Source organism: Mytilus galloprovincialis, chromosome 8, assembly GCF_965363235.1.
Source record: "Mytilus galloprovincialis chromosome 8, xbMytGall1.hap1.1, whole genome shotgun sequence".
NCBI lineage: Eukaryota > Metazoa > Mollusca > Bivalvia > Mytilida > Mytilidae > Mytilus > Mytilus galloprovincialis.
The window spans coordinates 45,033,034-45,055,968 of record NC_134845.1 but is presented as its reverse complement, the minus strand read 5'-3'; the positions used below and the strand labels follow the sequence as shown (position 1 = coordinate 45,055,968).

The window sequence follows — 22,935 nt, the reverse complement described above, 5'->3', positions numbered from 1 at the left end:
AATCATCACCAAAAGTAAACAGATCTTTAGATTTATATAACAAAGAATTGTATAAAGCTTTAAGCAATAATTATTTATCGAAATGAGATACGGCGCGACATGTAAAAAAAGCCTCCCCCTTTTTTACAAAGTACTCAATAACTCAAAAATGAAATCTCAAATCACCACCAAAAAGTATACAGATCCTAAGAATAATATAACTAAGAAGTGTGTAAAGTTTTAAGCAATAATCAAAAATCGTTTTTGAGATAACGTGCGACATGTGCAAAAAACACACCCCTGTTTTAGTTACAAAGTGCCGTAACTCAAAAAGTTTAAATCTTATTTCCATCAAAAAGTATACAGTTTATTTGACCATCATAAGAAACAACTATGTTAAGTTTCATGAAATTTGGATAAGTCGTTCTCAAGTTACGGTGCGACATGTTTACGCCGGACAGGCAGACGGGCAGACGGACAGACGGACAGACGGACAGATGGACAGACGGACAGACAGACAGACGGACTGACACCGGACATTTGTATACCATAATACGTTCCGTCAAAATTTTGACGGGCGTATTAAAATTCATCATTTGGAACTCTTGGTTTTAAAGCGTCCTTGTGACTCTATCAAGGAAATCATGATAAGAAATACAAACCCGGGAATATCGTATCGATTGGGAGATATACGCTCCGTATGCAGTCGCTGGTGAATTTTGCTACATAGAAATGGAAAGTTCACAATCGGAAAGCTGAAATTATCTCTTTTGTCGTAAAGTTTTGTTTTCAACCGACCCTGATTACCTTTTTCTAGATGTTAGTCAAGATATGAGGGAGACTTAACTGTATCTGTTGTATCATTTATCTCTAGTTCAATAGGATATATGCTTTCAACATAGTCACTAAGTTTTGAATTATTTAGTGAGAGAAAATTATCTATAATGCGGAAAGTAAAGTTAAAGGATATATATAAAAAAAATTAAAGGATATTGCTAACTTATTTCCTTCCTTTCTAAGAAGTTCTTGTATAAAGTCAGCCTCATAAAGGAACAAATGGCAAGAAGAGGGGCACAATTGGTTCCAATGGGAATGCAAATAGCTTGTGAAAGGTTTGTGTAGGTATCCAATACAGTGATGGAAAATTCAGTTCTACATCTTTGGTTGAAATTCCAAAGGAACATAGAACAAACCTATGATTATGTAGGATTTCCTCTTTGTAAGCTTGGTAAGTGTCGTGGGTAATATGTTTTATAAGCAATTTATGTAATGAGATTTACACACAAAAACGATGTTGTTTGGGGCTTTATCTATGGGGACAACAACATATTTGTAGTGGAGGTAGGACAATTGTTTAGAAATATTTTGGGTCTTAATGATTGACCCATTATCACATACGTTTGCTTGCTTTGAAATTGTTATTACCACTCACGTACGTACCAAATATCGAGTGTTCTGCATAAATCGAACTCTGAAATATGAACTCGGCATGCCCTACAATTCAGATATATCTCTCTGGTTTTAAATGTCTTCCCTTCCGCGTTAATGACGTGTCATCCGAGTACGAATTTATATTACTGAAGATCATTTTTTTACAAATCACATCAATATGAACATTCCGATAAACGTATGCACTATATATGTTTTTCTTTATTTTGAGATCTTTGTTGTTGTCGGATATGAACAACCTCAAGGACGTATGATTTGTTTTTTTGTTTATTTTGACGTCTATGTTGTTGTCGTCATATTTATTTCCAGCTCTCCATCTTCTCCTACAGATATGAAGAAAAGAAACCAACATTAAAACATGTAACATGTGCTTCTCATTTAATATACGGTTAGTTTTTTCATTGTTGAAGGCCGCATGGATGCTCATAATTGCCTACATCTACTTAATTTAACTTGTTTTGATTGCGTCTTTGTCAAGTTTATTATCAAATACAACAACATTTACGTCGTCCCTGCTAGGTTTATTTTTCTAAGTTTGTATGAATTTTAAAGTCAGTTGTGTTGTATGTATTGCTTCCTCCACCTCATTTTCAAATTTAAACTTCGAATTTGACATACACAGTCATCTCAGAACCAGAATCTATAGAAAACTACAGGATTTAAATTTTTGATTATCAATTCCCTCCCCTATCTTAGTAGTAATATACCAACTTCATTTGCATATATGATATACATTTTCCACCTTTTTTGGTATTCAAGAGCTTGCAGCTACTACTTGAACTTTATTAAACATCGTCAGTGTCTGGAGAGAAAGTTGATGAAACAGGGTGATGTCATCAAACGTTTATCGGAAGGTACTAAGACCTTGTTGTTAAATAATCGGGAATAACTTCCCAAATAATACACGATGGTCTTGAAGTAAGGATTCTGACGTTGCTTGTCATCTTAATAACGTGTCAGAGTAAACTTAATAAATAAGTTTTTTTGAATATTACTTATACTGTTTAGTCTGTTTTAGGTGATACCCATTTGAAGTGGCTCGGGAAATGTTTGTATTTGTGTCCTTCATTTTTGTTTAGTGTGCCTTTCCTATTTTCCCTTTTGTGTTTTCTTGTTACATATTTGATTGTGTTTAAGTGGTTAAGATTATAGAACAAAGTTGACTATTGTACTCTTGTTTTGACATATTAACCTATTATGTCTGTTTATTTTGTTAACACATTGTTGTCAATATAATTATTTTTAATGCGCCAGTCCTACAAGTAAGAGGTTAAGCTAGCTATAAAACCCGGTTTAATCCACCATTTTCTACATAAGAAAATACCTGTACCAAGTTAGATTTATCACAGTTGTTATCCATTTGTTTATTTGTTTAATGTGTTTCAGCTTTTGATTTTGCCATTTGATTGCGGACTTTCCGTTTTGAATTTTCCTGGAGTTGCCTATTACGTCTGGTTGGGTTGTTCATCCGATTTTGTCAAAATAACTGTCATTCAATTGGAATGTTTAGCTAGTTTAAAACACAGGTTTAATCCACCATTTTCTGTGGAAAATACCCATATCAAGTCAGGAATATAACAGTTGTTTTCCACTTGTTTCGTTGGTTGAAAACGTTTGATTTGGTCAGTATTTATAGATTTCACCTTTTTGAATTTAACTTGGAGATTTTAATTATTGGACATCAAATCAAGATCATGACCCTTTGATTTGAAGTCTATTAGTTTCCCAACGATTTGATGTGCTTGCCCATTCGGCTTTTGAGCGTAATACATCTTATTATAGTCCTGTTAACTGTTATTTCTTTTACCAGGGAAGTGGCTAAAAAGTAAAATCACAAAAATATTTAACTCCGAGGAAAATTCAAAACAGAAATTCCCTAATCAAATGACAAAATCAAAAGCTCAATCACATCAAATGAATGGACAACAACTGTCATATTCCTGACTTGAAATAGGTATTTTCTTAAGCAGAAAATGGTGGATTAAACCTGGTTTTATAACTTACCTTACTTGGGTCATATGACTGTTATTTTAACGTTTGAAAATTAACCTAGAACATACTGTTTTAGTTTAATTTTTCAAATGACCCTTTGACCTTTACCGATCTTATTATGTTATGTTTAGCTTTGTCTGTCATCTTGTGGGTTTCTAATCTATGATTTTATTATGCTTGGCTTTCTGAACCATAGTGTAATGTCATGACCGTCAATATGAGAGATTTTTAAATAACGGAGTATAACGGAGTGTACACTTTTGGGTAAGCTTATCAATGTTAGTTTTATTATAGAATTAGCTAAATCTGAAATAGCTTGATCTCTCTTTCTTTAGAATCTTTGTAGTTTAGATATGTATCATTGTGTTTTATGAACCAAACATTTTGACAAAGCGTCCTTCCAGCAACTACCTTTAGATTACTATAGCTTATCAAGTAAAGACCCTTTCTTTATTTGATTGAATCCATTTACATTTTAATCCGTTGCATTTTGTCAGAATGAGTGCAAATTTTGTAGTCGGTGCAATTTTGCCCGAGGGAGTTGAAATCTCGCTTTCTTTATAATTTCATACGTCATAACAATATTTTGGAAGACTGGGCATATATAAATGTAGACAAAATGGTTTTAAAAACTATAGAAAGACATCTAAGTTTAGTTATCCACTATAAAGACGGAATATTTTCATCGTCCTTTTTCATGTACATACCAAAGGATAGAATAATGGGTTCTGATTTTCTTAAATTTCATTTTGCTGGATTGGTTTAGCTAAAGGAATCCCAAATTCACTACTTCGGTTGGTTGATAACCATATTATAAGTTGGTTATAATGCTTTTTTATAATTAATTCAAGTATCCCAATGCTGTAAAGACAGACAATATATTACTAAAATTAACAAAAATATTGCAGGGGAAACAATTCCTTTACAGAACACACTGTCTGTGTAAAGAAAATGAAGAAAAAAGCGTAATGTGTTGTGAAAAGTCTGTCCAACCCAGTATGTATCTCTCTAAAATTTTAAATATAAATACTAAAAGAGGGACGAAAGATACCAAAGGGACAGTCAAACTCATAAATCCAAAACAAACTGACAACTCCATGGCTAAAAATGAAAAAGACAAACAGAAAAACAATAGTACACACGACACAACACAGAAAACCAAAGAATAAACAACACGAACCCCACCAAAAACTAGGGGTGATCTCAGGTGCTCCGGAAGGGTAAGCAGATCCTGCTCCACATGTGGCACCCGTCGTGTTGCTTATGTGATTACAAATCCGGTAAATAGTCTAATTCGGTAGGTCATATTCATGAAAGGGAAGGGGATTGTAGTTACGACGTAAGGAACATATCCGATATCATTTGTGAAACGGTTATTCCATAACGGTCAACCAACTCGTGATGGCGTCCGTAAAATTTACGAAGGGATGATTTCAACTTCACTATTTGGAACTCTTGGTTTAATAGCTTCCTTGTGAGCAGCAAACCTCTATCAAGAAAATCACTAAATTGTTTGCTTGTAAATTGACCTTTTGTTCGAACTTATAACTTTTAGTACTGGCACGTGGTTAGCTTAAATGATTAATAAGAATAGAAGAGATTTTAATTTAAAAACAAATCAACAATCGATGAAAGTATTTGTATAGTATCATAATGATATATTAGACTATGAAACTGTGAAACAGTAAACTGCCAATACTTATTGTAAATTTGAATGTTACAACAGTAATTATCTTTTAGATTTCAAATAAAGACTATTTTCTATCCGGTAGGTTATGATGTCACACTCCTCTATGCTGCCCGCCTTCTCCTAGTGATAAAATTATAGAAATTAATATAAATTTGTTCGGTGTGAGTCAAGGCTCCGTGTTGAAGGCCGTACATTGACCTATAATGGTTTACTTTTATAAATTATAATTTGGATGGAGAGTTGTCTCATTGGCACTCACACCACATCTTCCTATATCTATCTACAATGTCCCGTTCGTATCTTTTGGCTCGATTTGGCAATGTATTAATTTACATTATGTTCTCTAATAGATATTAAGCTATATGTTCAAGCAATAATAAAATAAAACTGTAGAGTGATGTAATGGATTTGTTTTATATTGAGTTATTAAAGAACCTGATATCTAGAGTTGGTCTATAGTAACTATCTGTCAAGAATGTTTTTCTTTATTGTTGCATCACACATAAGGCCGTTTGTTTTCTATTTTGAATTGTTTTACATTTTATTATCCCAGTATCTTTTGATAGCTTTCTATACATTGTTGATTTTTGCAGGCCTAGAGGGACATGGAATTGTTCACATTTGTGTCGTTTAGTCTTTAATAGATAGTTTTATAATTTTCGATCATTCCAAATATTCTTATTTTTTGTTTGACTATGTAACGTTTTGGCCAAATGTGAATACAGAAAAGCGCACCATAGTGATTATAGTATCATATAGTTTCCATGCACTCGAGACAATCTTACATTAAATCATATCAGGAGATTCATTGTATTTGACATCTTTTTGCTAAAATACTCTAATAACATAGTCCTCAAATGTTAAACAAGAAAATGCTGTTTGTCAAGCCTCGATGAAAAATATTTGCCTCACAAAATGTGACATGCATTCAATTTATACACTTGTAATCCTATAGTAATCTTATAAACATGACAATCAGTTTTGGTATCTAAAACACGTACTTTCTATCATAGATTAGACTAATGTTGGAAAATGTTATATAACGATCCTTTACCTTATTTTCCTTACCATGGACCCATAGAAAACATAATTCAAGTAATATCAACTCACCTTACAACTAAAGATATACACAAGACAACAACAGTAAGGAATACCATTGCAAAGATGATACCAGCAATTAGCCCTGTGTTTACAGAATCTATACATAAAAATAAACAAATAAGGATTATTATGAAATTAAGAACTCCAACAACTTCTATCTTACCACTTCACCCCCTAAATCAAATGTAGAATGTCCGCCGCTGTGGTAATATCAAGCTGAGTATATATAATAAGTTTTACTACAATGAAAGGTGAAATGCTATAAATTGATTCTCTGTATTCTATTTACAAAAGAGAAGCGAAAGATACCAAAGGGACGTTCAAACTCGAACACAAAATAAAACTGGCAACGCCATGGCAAAAAAAGGTAAAAAAAACAAACAATTAATGAACAACAGTACATAAAACACATCATGGAAAACGAAAGACTGAACAACACAGACCTCATAAAAACTGGAGTGATCTCAGGTGCTACAATGGAGATATAATAAACAGTACAGTGTATTAGTTTAAACATATTTATTTATAGTGGATTGGGAAACAAGTTTTGCAACTTATATTAATCCCTTTCCACTTTGCGGGTGCGAGTGCTGCCTTGTAGCGGCATAAGCCTGCTCTCTTCGAAATCTACAAGGGTGTCTTTAACGTGCAAGAGATATGGCTCTCTCTTAACACGGGTCAACCATTTATCGTCCCCGTCCGACGGACTATCATCGTTTCCTCAAGACCATACTCGCAAATGGTGTCAAGGGAGAGCCGAAAATTCAGTCCCTGAAATTTTCATCCCAGACGGGAATCGAACCAGGAACTTTTGTGTTAGTAGTCCGATGCACTAACCACTACACCACGGCACTCAGTACAGTGTATTCATGATCGTTGTTTTATCTGATTCTTTTATTCGCCGATAGAAAAGTATTCAAAATATGTAAGAGTGGCGGATAAATACATAATTTCAATTTGCTTGAATTATCGAAGGGTAATACCGTATTGTAATTTTGTAAACGAAAAAGATATTTCAAATACATATTCATACTGGACACATACCGGATGAAAACAAAGCTGTAAAATAAATATAACACTTTTTTCTAGTGTTCAAAGTGTATTCTGTAATAGCTTTCAGTAGGAACACTCAAACCCGAAACTTAAAAGTCAATGTTATATATAAACCTAAATACGTGAGGAGCTACACATAAATAGTTATGTCCGAAAGTGTAACTTAAAGCAATAGCCAAATTCGTCTAAGGTCAACTTTACCTGAGAGAGTTTGAACCTTTGTTCCTTAAAAATGAAATTATTTACCTTTAACGTGTGGTGGTTGTAGTGGTAATGTACTGGTTGTGTCAGTAGTAAAAGCTACAATGAAGGCATATATTTAATAACTATTTTGAGACCTTAAAATATAAACATTGATCGAGACAAAAAAAAAACAAAGATCGTAAGAGATGTGCCAGTATTTATTAAATAAAAAATCAGGTCTTTCACATTGTTTCGTTTGTTTATGTGTAAAGGCGCTTTACATTTTGCTTCGTTTAATTTGTGTCTAATGGGATGTTTCACAATTACTTTACTCCGTTAGATTTGTTTCTGTAGCGGTGTGTTTCGCTTTGTTTCGTTTGATTTTTTTCAGGAGGTGTGTTTTACATTGCTCGGTTAGATTCGTATATATCGTCGTGTTTCACATTGCTTTGGCAGATTCGTTTGTAGTGGCTTGTTTTACATTGATCCGGTATAACTGTTTGAAGCGGCGTGTTTCACATTAGCCAGTTAGATTTTTTGTAGCAGGCGTGTTTAGGTTTGCTTCGTTTTGATTTGTTTGAAGAGGCAAGTTTTACATTGCTCGGTTATATTTGTTTAAAGCGGCGTGTTTCACTTTGCTTTGTTTGCTTTGTTTGTAGTGTTGTGTTTCGTATTGCTTGGTTGTGGCCTTATGTTTTGACAGACACGAATAGGATGAGCGCGTGAGTGAGTGTCTCTTTGGCCAATTATATTTGTTTATTGCGGCAATTTATACTTTGCTTCGATTCCTTTATATTGGGGTGTTTCACTCTGCTCAGGTAGATTTGTTGGTAGCTGCTATCTGTTTCCCACTGCTCCGGTAGATTTGTTAGTCGCGGCATGTTCCACATTGGACCAATATAAAATGTGTAGCGGCGTGTTCCACATTACTCCTGTGGATTCAGTTGAAGCGGTATGTTTCTATTTTCTGATTTAACATTTTTGTAGCGTTGTGTTCCACAATTCTACGGTAGATTCGTTTTAGCAGCATGTTCCACAATGCTCTGGTAGTTTCGATTGAAGTGAAGTTTTCCAAATGTTTCTCTTGTAGTGGCGTGTTTCACCTTTAACCGGTAGATTTATTTGAAGCGTGTCCCTAATTGCTCTAGCAGATTCGTTTGTATCGGCGTGTATAACTTTGCTATGTTAAATTTGTTTGTAACGGCGTGTTCTACATTACATTTTTATATCTTTGTTTTTTTTCATTGATATTTAAATCGTTTCTTTCAAAAGTACGTCAGATGAGAGTGTTTCATTTTTGTCCTGAAGAAAAACATGTAATGAAAACTGATGATTGGAAATACCCGAGATGATTTCTACTATTATAATCACGAGGTTGTGTAAAAAACTGTGTGTTCATTTAAAAAGTTAGCACCTCTTAAGATATAACTAAAAAAACTCATCAAAGATACAGAATTGAAATTATGTGCGCCAGACGTGCGTTTCGTTTACGAAAGACTCATCGGTGTTGTTCGAGTAAAAAGAGTTGAAAAAGCCAAATAAAGTACGAAGTCTAAGAGTATTACGGACCCAAAATTCCTACAAATTTTGTAAAATAAAGTTAAGAAAATCTTTTCCTGTGGAAAAAGATCCTTAAAACAGATAATTCATAATAATGATCATCCGTATCAATGATAAGTCTGCGAATACAGAAGTGAGGGCTATTAAAATAGCGATACCATCAGGGGGACTACACCAGCAGTGGCATCGACCAGGTGTTGTAAATAAACTCACCAATGATACTAGGATTGAAATATGGTTTGGCATACGTGCGTTTTGTCTACAAGGAACTCCTCAGTAACGCTCCAATCAAAAGAATATAACCAAATGGTTCAAAATATTTTAGTACAACTTATAGATAAACATTGTACGGCTATGCTTACAGTGTGGTCTGAATACTTAGTATTTAGATATATGCAAATTTATTTTAACATAAATAGACGGGGAAAAACCACAAATCTGAAATAAATCTTCGTCAATTTGGCGACTATTTGAATACATACATATTTATTTGTTAATTTTTACAAAATTTCGCAGATCTCGTTCTGTTAATTCAGTATATAACTGTTCTGTTGCAGGCATACGCTATATCGTAATTTGCCTTGGCGGGCGTCACACATTCAAATCTACTTTAGATAATGAAAAGCTTAATAGTATTTACTAAGATGTAAAAAAAGAAGTTAGAAATCTTACCGTTATTCGCCAGACCACCACTTAGTAGAAATATAAGAAATATCAACAAGTTATAGTACACCGTCATCATGAAATGAAAAAAATGTATTATACGTTTTATCATATTGTTTGTTCAGGAAACCAAAATGACATGTAGGATAAACCTTGTTTATAATTTGTTGTTGCATTTTAAATTGCGTGTTCACAATTAATAATGCAAATTAGCTTCAAGTTAGCCAATATTTATTATTGAAATGTATAACAATAGAATATGGCATATTAACATAGTAATCAAACAAGGGATTCGAAAATAATTTTGGGAAACTTTTATAAATCCGTCAACTGAGATAAAAATCATCTCTTGGATTAAATTGATCACGTATATAGTAGTATATTTATTCAGTTCAAACAATGGCGTTAAAATATTCGTCATATCTTATGAAACGATAACGGTTGAGAAGTTGGTAATTTTCCAATTGCTATCTGATTGAAGTATATTTTGTGTCTACACTTTACTCACGATTATCTGACAACTCTCCGTTCAATACTCTCTGTTTTTGTAACTGATACATCAGCCAATGAAAGGCTGTTTCCAAATTACTAAAGTGGTGTATCATTAACATATAAGCAAAGAAACGTCGCACGCTACTTGTGTTATTTTGGTGAAATCGTGGACAAGACACATTCATGTCATTAATTTATATACATTAAAATTGATATCCCAAAGTGTTATATATCATTTAAAAGCTTTTAAATTCGTCTTTCCGAATATTGCAATTTTGTATATGTAACAGACTATTTTCATTAATTAAAATCAATGAAATCTTCATTTTTGAATATTATTTCCTGGTCCCGCGTTACACTTTAAGTTTTGGGAATTTCTGAATATTGTAAAAAACATATGTAAAATTCCATCAACCGATACAAATGTTTTGTCTAGAACAGCCATGATAATTCTTCGATGATGTAATGTCGGTTTCTTTCCTCGAAAGACTGAATTTTGAAAAAAGGGATAAATATGACACAAATAATGTGTTCCATGCACGAAAAATTGCCGTCATTTTTCTAAATTATCCCATATAAGGGGAAAACAGAGCAATCACCATGCCTTGAGAATGAATCTTATACTAGTATTTTGTACAAAGCTTACCCTTTCACCTCATGTAATAATCAGGTATTTTGAAAATAATTTCTTTTTTTTTCCAGTTGAATAAAATGTTCGAAATTTTGTCCCCTTCAGACCCAGTTGACATAGGGTTATGTTTTTCTGTTTTTTTTCGTGATATTCTTTATACAGTGCTCTACTCGCTACATAAAAAAAGCATAGGGGATGAAAGTACAAAAAAAACTCTCTATTTTGATATATATTTCTCATAAATTTATTTTAAATTACGAGATATCAGATAAATCTATAATGACCGATACACTGTCCCCACATGCGATTTTGACGTAACTGTTCCGGCTGATTCCCTTTACTTGTAATATTTGTGCAACTCAATGACACTTCCATGCTTAATATACCGTAGTCCATTCGCCTCGACATTCTGGATTGTATAAATGAGTGCATTTGTAGTTCGTAGTTTATTAAAAAGGAATATATGATTGTTTTTGTAATGAAAATGTTTATTATTCAAATGATTCAATTCCGTTTACATTTTAATTCTTAATATGTTTTTAAAAAGCTTAGTATCCATTATCTAAGAAAATCATGAATCAAAATTTTTTAAGGTATTTCACTCATAAAATCCGTCAAAATGTATTTTAGAAAGCCATCTTTATTTTTTTTTCATTTTGGCTAACGTCTTCAAGCGTGTAACTTTAGGTGACACCAGTATCGTGCGACGTTTCTAGCATTCCGATAGGTATACCAGAAAGTTAATTGGAGTATTATCAGATCGTTATCGTTTTAAACGGAATTTATACATGGGATTTGTTATTCTATAAAAAAAAGAGTTACTTTCATACTAAAACTATTTGCTTGAAGTAGAGGCCTTTTTGTGAGACTAGACTAGATGCAATGGGGAATGGAATGAGTCGAGAGAGAAGAGAAGAGAAAGAACAGAAAAGAAAAAAGAAAAGAAGTAGAAAAGAAGGGAACAGATCAGAGAAAAATCCCAAAAGACATGTTACCGTTAAACCGTGCTCAATATTTTTATTTGCAAAGTACATGCACATACATCAAACAAGCACTAAGAGAGTCTATCGCCAATTTTCAAACACTAGTCATTTGAGTTTTCCCAAATTGTGTTGCCACGTATTTGTGGGAAGAATATACCCATACAATTGACATAGTACACACATGTATTCATTAAGTACTCTTTTACGGACCTTCAAGTCAAGTTTGTATGGCTGCTTTTAAACTGTCATAAAACCAAACTTATAACATGGTTCTATCTTTGAGTCAAATAGTTGTTGTTGATCCAGATTTTGTTTGTAAACTATCTTCCATTGTACTTGAATTAAACAACAAGATAAAAAAAGGACATTTATCCTCCACCATCTAACTACTAAATTAAAATTTCACATATATTTTCGACATTAAATCCTGATGAAATTATGATTTGTTTGTACTTCAATTTTCTACCACCATCCCCAAATAGTTGAAAATTCATGTATATCTTCTATAGATAATCTTGATGAAAGTATGAAAGATAATGTTTCTTCACTTTGACGTCTTTGTTGTTGTCGTCATATTCTTTCCTGCTCTCCATCTTCTCCTAGACAAAGGGGAAACAAAAACACACAATTAAAATTAGTTTTCTAATTAACGTACATGTATTAGAAATTGTCTTGCAATATTGAATTAAAGCAATAACAGTTTCTCTTTCCTTGTTTTAACGTTCCTGGTGATGGGAACCACACTCGGAAGAGCGCCTGGAACGTATACAATTTGTAGATTTATTTTTATAATATATTCATTTTCAACCATTATAGCATACGGTACAAAATGTACGCTCTACAATACACAAGTGACATTTTACATTAGTTTATATAAGCAACTATGTATGTATTCATGTTTCTTATTAGGTACCTCAATAAATTGCTCAAATACTGAGTTATCTTACCTTCCAAGGCAAATTCCTGTTGGAATGATGATCGCCAATAGAAATACAGCAAGAATAACAACAATTACCCACGATGCATCAGGACTTGAACCTTGAAACAGACAAACGGTACATTCTTTAAAACATTAGAATTTAATTCAATAATAATTAAATTCAGTTATTGTAATTATATAACTTGGTATGCCTATTATTGATTTAAATTGACGGTGTGTTCGATTCATTTTATACTGGTCACTTTAATATGCTAATTAGTTTAGCCCGCGAAATGTTAGTCCGTGCAATTTACCTCATGTGGTTTGGTTATTTGAATTCAAACCTTACACGGAGCTTGACCAAAGCTATAGAATTTAAAACACAGAAGAAAAGATGAGTATTCTTTTTTAGTTTTAGAATTAAGCAACATTTTATAAAAAATAATAGCTCAAGAATTTGAACTGTTAATCTGGTTTTTCTTTCTTAAATAATTTTAACTTTGTTAAATGCTTTAAATAGTCGTGAACTTTTTCTTTGGTGTTATAACTGAATTTAAATTCTATCATTGTGTAAATTGTCAATCTTTTCTTGGATATTATTTTATATTTATATTTGTAAATTGAGTAGATGGTTATACTTATTGTGCGAGTTGTTACATCTAATTGTTTAACTGTCTTAATACGCTAATGAACATTTACCATGTTATTTATTCTTAATCCAAATCCAAATCTTGCAGCGCGAAGTAACCGGTGAGTAAGCCACATACTAATTTCAACATAAATGTATATATAAATTCTTTAAGTCCTAAATATGCATGAAATAGGTGCCACTGGACATAAAGAAAAACAATCTATGAATCTAGGTATGGCAACGAATGCTATTCACATTCAATGCATTTTGAACTTCAGTCCTGAATGAGATTGGTTTACAGATTTCACTGCATAAATATTGTAACTGATATACAGATGAGTTTACTTTACTTTTATACATACAAGAATTTTAATACAGTTATCTGACATAATTATTTGTTTGAAATTTCTGGAATAAGAATATTGTTATATTATTTTCATTGTTTTTCAGTGCAAAAGGTATTTTAGTCCAGTAGAATAATTGTTAAAAGGTTGTTGTTTTATCTTTATTTATAAGCATTCACTATACATGCTATATAAGAATAAGAATATTTCATTAAATGTTAATGAAAAGGGAACATTCTAAAACTATCATGACAGTACAAAGACAGATGACATATTTCAAAACTTTTCTTGTCTCTCATGGTACAACTGATTTTTATAGTTTGTTCTTATGTTGTACTGTCACAGGTCAAAAAAAAGGGGGGGGGTGGATTGGGCGCCTGCTAACATGTTTAACCCCACCATGCACATTCTGTATGTATGTGCCTGTCCAAAGTCAGGAGCCTGTAATTCAGTGGTTTTCGTTTGTAGATGTGTTAAATATTTGTTTTTCGTTCATTTTTTGTACATAAATTAGGCCGTTAGTTTTCTCGTTAGAATTGTTTTACATTTGTCATTTCGGGGCCTTTTATAGCTGACTATGCGGTATGGGCTTTGCCCATTGTTGAAGGCTATACGGTGACCTATAGTTGTTAATTTCTGTATCAGTTGGTCTCTTGTGGAGAGTTGTCTCATTGGCAATCATACCACATCTTTTTTTTATACACACACACAAACATATACATTTGTATATAAAGAGTAATATTTCATATTTTGTTTCTTTACATTCAAATGTTAATAAAGTTTTACTTTACATTTTCAATATACCAACAGATGCTCTGAAAAAAGGAATAAAAAAAAAAAAAATCGTCATGTTCTGTGACTTTGGACGATAGAATTTCATGAGAGTGGTTGACATTTTCATGCTTTAAGCTTCTATTTTGACCAAAAAACTTAATATGGAGGATTGAAATTGACTAACAAGATGTAAAAGAAGCAAAATAAACAAAAGCTATAACCCAAATGATTAAAAAAAAAAAAATATATATATAATGTCTAGCGGGACGGCTGCAGTGCAGGCGATTTGGTGTCACGATATCACAGTAGCATGGGTTCGAATCCCGGCGAGGGAAGAACCAAAAATTTGCGAAAGCAAATTTACAGATCTAACATTGTTGGGTTGATGTTTAGACGAGTTGTATATATATATATATATATTATTAATTTTTAAAGAGGCAACAGTTTTTCCAGAGTAGTAAAAAATTACCATTTTGAAAATTTGCTATTTCTTCGTTGTTATTATGTGTATTGATAAAAGTGAAACTGTTTTGAAAATGTCTGACTTCACAATGCCTTTAAAATGAGGTCAAGTTTTCTTAGATCAGTTGATTTAAAAAAAAAAAAAAAAAAAAAAAAATAAAATCACTTTCCGTACGTAATGAATCATTTCTTTTTGTAAACTTTTGCGAGCCATCAAGGATGTTAGTTGACTATTTAAATATATATACTTTTCGATTTAATTGTTTCATAGTTTTCATGTATTATAGTCGATTATAGGTTAGGAATATTTCTCATTAACGAAGGCCACTTCAATTGATATTCGGTAGATACAATAATTATTTTATTTTATGACTTTCGTTATCAATATGATATTATCATTATGAGTATACTTGAAATATCTGCCACTGGACATTGACAGCCACAATCAAGCATTTGCGGCTTTTTCTACTTTGGTTATTGCCATTGTATCTTAATACTAATTAGTCAATGGAAAAAATTGAAATATTTGTATTTCAATATTGATTGAATTGTTTGATTAAGGGATATAACATTGACAAATGATATAATATTTTACTAATGCATTGACTAACATTGTAATTATTTGTTTAAGCCAGTATGCCGAGAGGAAAAGGGGAGAGGGTGCTGCCAAATCGTGCTGTACGTAGGCAAAATCAAATAAAGCTACCGGTAAACAGAAGGCTTCGCCCAAAGAGAGCTGAAATTGTAAGACAAAATATAACCATTCCACAACAGCCGTTAATACCACCACAACAGCCATTACTGCCACCACAACAGCCATTAATGCCACCACAACAGCCATTAATGCCACCACATCAGTTATTGCCACCACATCAGTTATAACCACAACAGCAGTTATTACCACAACAGCAGTTATTACCACAACAGCCGTTTGTACCACTACAGCCAATTCTACAACCACAACTCATTTGAACTTCAAACTTCCTCTGCAGCCCGCTGAACAACAAGTTCCTGATCAGGGATGTGTACACCCAGGGCAGCCCACAGCTCGTAATTCTGTACAAAACGGTGAGATTTTAGTTATACCTACTAGTAATGATGTTGATGTGTTTGTACCACAAAAAAAAATTATAAACCAAATATGAAATTTAGAATATGTTGATTTGGCACAATTACTTTACAAAAACATTTTGTTTCAAAAATTGATCAACCGAAAAAAGTGCTCGGTTTTGATGAAGATGGAGACATTTTAATTGACAGAAACAAATATTCAAAAGTAAATCATTATCTAACTTAGGTGAGTGGACTGAAGGGTTTTTAAATTATATGAAAATTTTATTGCAAAGATTCCCGGAATTGGCAAATGAATTGATTAGCTACATGACGATTATAAGGGGGTGTACCTTTTGAGAACGTTTATAAATTTGACATGCAATTTCGACTTAGAAAAGCTCGTGATCATATGCGTACATGGGACGGCATTGATGGGCAGCTATGGCTTCAGTTTATTGCAGTAGGCATAAATCATGTTCCACAGACATCTTCTTATACTTCTCACACAGTTATTAGTCCTTGCTACGATTATAATTTTAAGGCCGTTTGTACTCGTATGAATTGTGTATACAGCCATGAATTCAGGTATAAGATGTAGCCAGTTCCATCCTTCGCTGTACTGTACAAATTATTCATATAACAAGAATAATCCTCGAAGTTCTGTAACTTCGGACTATTCTGCTCCTAGGTATTAAAACTACCCTAGGGCACCTGATGCAAACAGTTTTGCACCAAGGTATCAGTCCAGTGCTAGAGCAGTCAAACAGGTTTTTGAATACACACGGAAATTTTAACCCAAATACTCGTTTTTCGATAAATAATTAAAGATTTCCCTGTGAGCAGGCAAATGTTCCACGGATGCAATTTAATCATTTCAAATTTTATAATTTTGTTTACAGCTTGCAATCACCGTATGATATTTGGTATTTTTGGTTGTTCCCCTGTTAATACTACGGTTTAAGGTTCATCATAAGGAATTGAAAAATATGGCCGTGTTTACACCTCCAAAATTACTATGAGTACAGACAAACTGGTACATCCAGGAAAGTTTTAAGGCATGGCAGGAACTAGATATATAAAAGTTATATGAAGTCTACGTTTCAGAAAATTAAAAACTTACCTGGATTTTGATGTTCATTTTTTTCCAGTCTGCAGAAGATAGCAAAATAAACAAACACCCGAGTTTCATTTGATACGGTCCACTCAGTTACACAGTTTAAACCTGTTAAATCACCTATGGTTTACAGGTGTCTATTGTCCATCTATTGTCCATTTAAATCAATACTACTCACAACATTGATTATATGAGGGGAGCTTCTCAATCGTTTTCACTACTTAGTTAATTTTTGCACCTTCTGCAGGAACGAAAAAAAATGGATAGCAAAATCTAGAAAAGTTGATAATTTTCTGAAACATAAAATGCATTTAAAATTTATATATCTAGTTCCTGCCATCCCTTAAAACTGTTGCAGGTGTATAGGTTAGTCTGTACTCAGAGTAAAATTTGGGGTGTAAATACGGCCATTTTAGCAAAAAGGTTATGATGAACCTTAAAGGAATATGTTGACTGACTACCCCGTTAAAATGTTGGCAAATTTATTATATAATGGTTTTAAATATGGTTTTCGAGCACATCATACAAGCAAAATATTAAAGTCTGTTTTACAAGATCCAAATTTAGCTTGGAAAAATCATGAGTGAATTGAAATGGTAGAATTGCGGGGCCTTTTTATTATCGACCTATTTCTAATCTACGTGTTTGGAAAATAATTTTAGAAATTATAATGGCATTTCTTATATTTTGAGTGACAAGTGGTTGTCGAGTTCTGTTTTAAATCTCTTTATCGGTAGTGCAAGAGTTATTCAAATACTTGGCTTACGTATCAAATGGACTAAATTAATTTCAAAACTTTAAACATAAACTAAATCTGTATGACGTATGGCCATGCCCCGTTTCACATTTAGTTAATAGTAGCTGACATGTTTAAAGATGAATTTCTTATTCCACTGGGAATGCGTACCTTTCAGGCATTAGGTTTAATCATAAGATCAATGGTTTATTGGACAACACTCATTCTTTTATTGTTCAAAAGATGCTCAGTGACATAAGCGACACGTCTGTCGTAAGCCTATTACTATTGGTATATTAACTAGACTTTTAGATGCGCTTAATTTAGTTTGTTATTCAGTATATGAAACATGTTTATTCAAAGCTTCATTTTCAGCTAGAATTTTGGGTTTCTTAGTTTTGGAGTAATTGCAAATTCAAATTTTAATGAAAATCTTATTGTAAAACGATCCAAGATATAATTTGATGCTTATTCAGGGTAACTTAAGTTATTATAAAAGTTCCTTCTTAGCAAACAGATCAGCTGGGTAATTCAGTAACGACAATTCTGGAAAAGAATAAACTACTTCAATTTGTCCTGTCCGGTTGATGTCGGACTACATTGCTGAGACACAAAGACGATGGACATTTTCATACACTTTAAAAAAGGTTATGCAAAAGCAAACCTTGCATTGTATAGTTGAAACACTTTATTTCAGGGTACCTGAATGATATTTGGGTAATTGGCTCTTTTATTGTTATAGGAGCTGTCATATTAAGCTTATATGTGCATCGTTTGGATTAGAGATAGTTGGGTGTATTCCTAAATCAGATTCAAGGAGCTCTGAAAATGTTATGTATATATTTTCTTTAAATTTCCTCATTGTTTGGTTTTCCCTTACAATGAATAGCATAGCTTAGATGTTGACAGTATTGCATTTTAGCTGAAGTTTATGTTGATGTTGCCACATGAATATCAATTTAATGAAGTTCAAAGTATTGAATTTAAGTTGATATTGAAGTTTTTGATGTTTGTGTTGAAGTTGATAATAATGTTGTAGTTGATAATAATGTTGTAGTTGATAATAATGTTGTAGTTGATAATATTGAAGTTGATAATAATGTTGAAGTTGATAATATTGAAGTTGATAATATTGAAGTTGATAATAATGTTGTAGTTGATAATAATGTTTTAGTTGATAATAATATTGAAGTTGATAATAATATTGAAGTTGACAATATTGAAGTTGATAATATTGAAGTTGATAATGATGTTGAGTTGATAATGATGTTGAAATTGATTATGATGTTGATAATGACATCGAAGTTGATAATGATGTTGAAGTTGATTGATGTTGATTCTTGCTGTTAAATTTGTCATGCGGTAAATTTTATGGCGGATTACAAGTTGTGCAACTAGTTACTCAACTTGTAATTTTGGCGGAATTTACTTTAAGCTGCTATGGACTACCCAGTGGCTCCTGATATAACTTTGTTACTGCTGGATCGCCCTTCAGTAATTCAATCGTCATCAAGTTTTGATTGACAAGTTGATTGTGTTTCTTTCTTGCAATAAATGCCATGACAAATTTACAGCCAAATAAAACATAATTTCTTTAGTGATTTTGATTTATAGTTTATTCGTTGGATTCATTAATTACATCATGAGGTCAAACAATGAGAATACAGATTTAAACAATACAAGTACACTTACATTTTATCTAGGCCCCCCTTTCAATCTATGTGTGTATATATATATATATACAATAATAGAATTTAATTCAATAATAATTAAATTCAGTTATTGTAATTATATAACTTGGTATGCCTATTATTGATTTAAATTGACGGTGTGTTCGATTCATTTTATACTGGTCACTTTAATATGCTAATTAGTTTAGCCCGCGAAATGTTAGTCCGTGCAATTTACCTCATGTGGTTTGGTTATTTGAATTCAAACCTTACACGGAGCTTGACCAAAGCTATAGAATTTACCCGCCCTCCCTTTTCCCCATTATGAATATTTTCTGCTGCTTTTCATTTATCGTTTCAGTTTTGGAAGAATGATTATAGAACCAGCGTCATGGCATATATAACAGACTGAGTTTGGAGCTTTTTTGTATTGTGAATGGACAGGCGGAATTTACTTTAAGCTGCTATGGACTACCCAGTGGCTCCTGATATAACTTTGTTACTGCTGGATCGCCCTTCAGTAATTCAATCGTCATCAAGTTTTGATTGACAAGTTGATTGTGTTTCTTTCTTGCAATAAATGCCATGACAAATTTACAGCCAAATAAAACATAATTTCTTTAGTGATTTTGATTTATAGTTTATTCGTTGGATTCATTAATTACATCATGAGGTCAAACAATGAGAATACAGATTTAAACAATACAAGTACACTTACATTTTATCTAGGCCCCCCTTTCAATCTATGTGTGTATATATATATATATACAATAACTAGATGGTATCCAGATATATATGTGAAATGAAATAAACGAAAAGTGAGTTATATTATCAAATATATATCTGTTAAAAGATTTTGCTACATGTGTGTTTCTTTAAGAAGGTTACGATCTTTTATATATATTTTAACAAACCAAGTCAGCTAACAAGAGATCACGAATAGCAAATGGATGTTGGGGTAATCATCCATCAAACCGAGAGGGACCAAGACAGCATTTTGATATATATGATGTGAATTGATATTTTCTTTTATAAACTTAGAAATACGTAATTTAAAACTGCCTCAGGGTTTTGAGATTCTCTGCCAAGAATGCAGCATTTAGGAGAAGGAGACTGGTCAGTTGTCAATCATACCACATCTCTTTCTTTTTTATTCTGAGTGTGTAGATGCATCTTTGGTATTTCCTTGTAAACTTAACAATTTCTGTTTTGGTTAAACGAATTAGTTTACTATAAATCACGTATAGCCATTTTAAACTAAAACTTGGCCTGAATGTGCATTGAATATTTGCCACTGGAACGTAAGCAGCTTTCACTCAATACATTAAAAGTCTCTCTTTTAAATATACATTTCGTTGTATATGGTTTTCGCCTTTTGAATATCAGATCACTGAAGAGGAAACTGACATAACAACTTTGTGAGCAATTAAATCATCAATGTGTTTTTTTTGAAAAGGTAACATGTTAGATAAGGATTAAGATAGGAAAAGAACCATTACCTTCAACAGCGGGTGGTGCGAACGTACTTGATATGTTAGAAGTAAACGCTACAATAAAAAAAAGTTTTATTAACAGTTATAACCATATATGAATGAATGACTTTATACATTTTAAGATTTGTTTTATCGGAGAAAAGAAATATGATTTTCGTTGTTTTAATATTGTTGATAACATAAACATATGTGTACTGATTTACAATTTAGTCTAAGATGCATGATTTTATTCTGATTAGTTGTTATTGGTTATAATTGTGAGTACTTTAGATCTGTATTGAGTGCATTTTTGTTGTTGGTGAATACAAGTACCCGTCCTTTTATAGCTGTCTATATAGACGGTATGGTACTACCGGAGCGAAGCAAAAAACAATTTGCACGATTGTATGCAAATATAAAACTTTGTTTTAAAAGGATGCATGTGCTCATACCTAAATGCACCACTGGCAGATCATATTTGTTTTTTGTCACTGACGTGAATTGATAATCATGCTGCTAGCTTGGAATTGTTTTACATTTGTCATGGCGCGGCTATCTATATACGGGTTTTGCTCAGTGTTGAAGGCAGCACGGTGACCTATAGTTGATATATTGTACTTCTAATTTGAGTCTATGGTGGAGAGTTCTCATTGGAAATCATGACACATATTTTTATTTCTAAGTTGAAGGTATAGTTTCGTATTCTTCTTGTACAACACCATTTCGTAATATTATCTTTAGTTCATGTAGGGTTTAGATTTATTTGTTTAAACATGTTACAGAAGTCAACGATATATAATTAAACACATACTTGCCGGTAAATATAAACACAAACCTGTACTTATACACACTAATATATTCCATATAAGAATTAATCCATGATCTTCCATTTTAATCCCTTCATTCTTTTTTTCTTTTCCAATTTCTGTTTTCTCAAGATTTAGATCATTTACGTGATTACATATACAGTTGACCTCTTGCCAGCAAATATCGAATATCAATCAATGAATTTAAAATATATCACTTTTTCTATTTACATTGTATTTTAGCAATGAAACGGAAAATAACTGATTATTTAAACCCATAACTCTTTCGCTATGAGCGTAAATTAGACAATTTACCGATAAAGTGGATACACTATTAATATTTTCACCATTTGTTTGTTATTGTAATGAATTATTAATTTTCCAGCAGAGGTTTAAACACAAATGAACTAAATCGATGAATACATAATCTAATTGCTATTTATATCTCTCTTACAGCAGGTTTAAAGCCAGGATAGATTGCGTCGGTCACATAATTTGCATTCTTATTCTCTGCAAACTATCAGAAAGGGAATGCAATCAAAATCGTAAGTTGAAGGGGCATACAACATCATGGATATAACTGTATTAAAGGAAAGAGAACGATAATAAAAACATGTGTAACATGTCAATTTAATACTTTCGTCTACCTGCTTTCTAGATCCATATAATTTTTATGTTCATGAACTGGAACTAAATCGTACATGCCGTAAATTCAGAAAAGTTTGCGAAGTGTTCATTATTACTGAAATTGCGATGGGAAAGGTATTGCATTTATTTGTAAGCAGAATTTCCCGGAAACGCAATGTTTAATCACACTTTTGCATTCAAAAATGACTCTGATAATTGCTAATAAAAAAAAAAATCTCAATTTTCAATATATCAGACTCAGTGTTCTGTTCATTTTTAAATGAGATACTGATAGGTTTGGTTTTTTTTTTTTTTTTTTTTTTATATTAATTCAAATACGTATTTTACCTACATATACATCTTTATATAAAAAAAAACCCTAATTGAGCATAAAGTATTTTGCCATCAAAAGGTCGAATGATTTGAAGAAACAAATGTTTCGATGACTAGTTCACATTTGTGTTCAGGGGCCAGCTAGATTAGGCTGGAGCACGCCTCCGGGTTCAGGATTTTCTCGCTGTATTGAAGACTCATTGGTGGCCATCGTCTGT

At 32.4% G+C, this 22,935-nt stretch overlaps 1 protein-coding gene and 1 long non-coding RNA gene across 3 annotated transcripts; both read right to left on the bottom strand.

Annotated features, from left to right (window-relative positions):
* Positions 1-1,418: 1,418 nt before the first annotated feature.
* On the bottom strand, positions 1,419-21,978 carry LOC143042029 (uncharacterized). Of its 2 annotated transcripts, none has more exons than XM_076214251.1 (4): positions 21,787-21,962; positions 20,979-21,026; positions 12,724-12,814; positions 1,419-1,751 (listed from the first exon to the last, which is right to left on the bottom strand). In XM_076214251.1, the coding sequence occupies exons 1-4, from the start codon at positions 21,839-21,841 to the stop codon at positions 1,481-1,483; spliced, it is 465 nt and encodes a 154-aa protein (XP_076070366.1). In that variant the 5' UTR covers positions 21,842-21,962; the 3' UTR covers positions 1,419-1,480. The 2 variants fall into 2 exon arrangements, with proteins under 2 accessions (XP_076070366.1, XP_076070367.1); XM_076214252.1 differs by lacking the exon at positions 1,419-1,751 and adding an exon at positions 11,785-12,375 and having other exon boundaries at positions 21,787-21,978.
* On the bottom strand, positions 4,243-9,794 carry LOC143042030 (uncharacterized). The gene is made up of 5 exons (XR_012967864.1): positions 9,680-9,794; positions 7,511-7,564; positions 6,221-6,308; positions 4,926-5,230; positions 4,243-4,449 (listed from the first exon to the last, which is right to left on the bottom strand). It is a non-coding gene; the product is annotated as an uncharacterized LOC143042030 (long non-coding RNA).
* Positions 21,979-22,935: the final 957 nt, after the last annotated feature.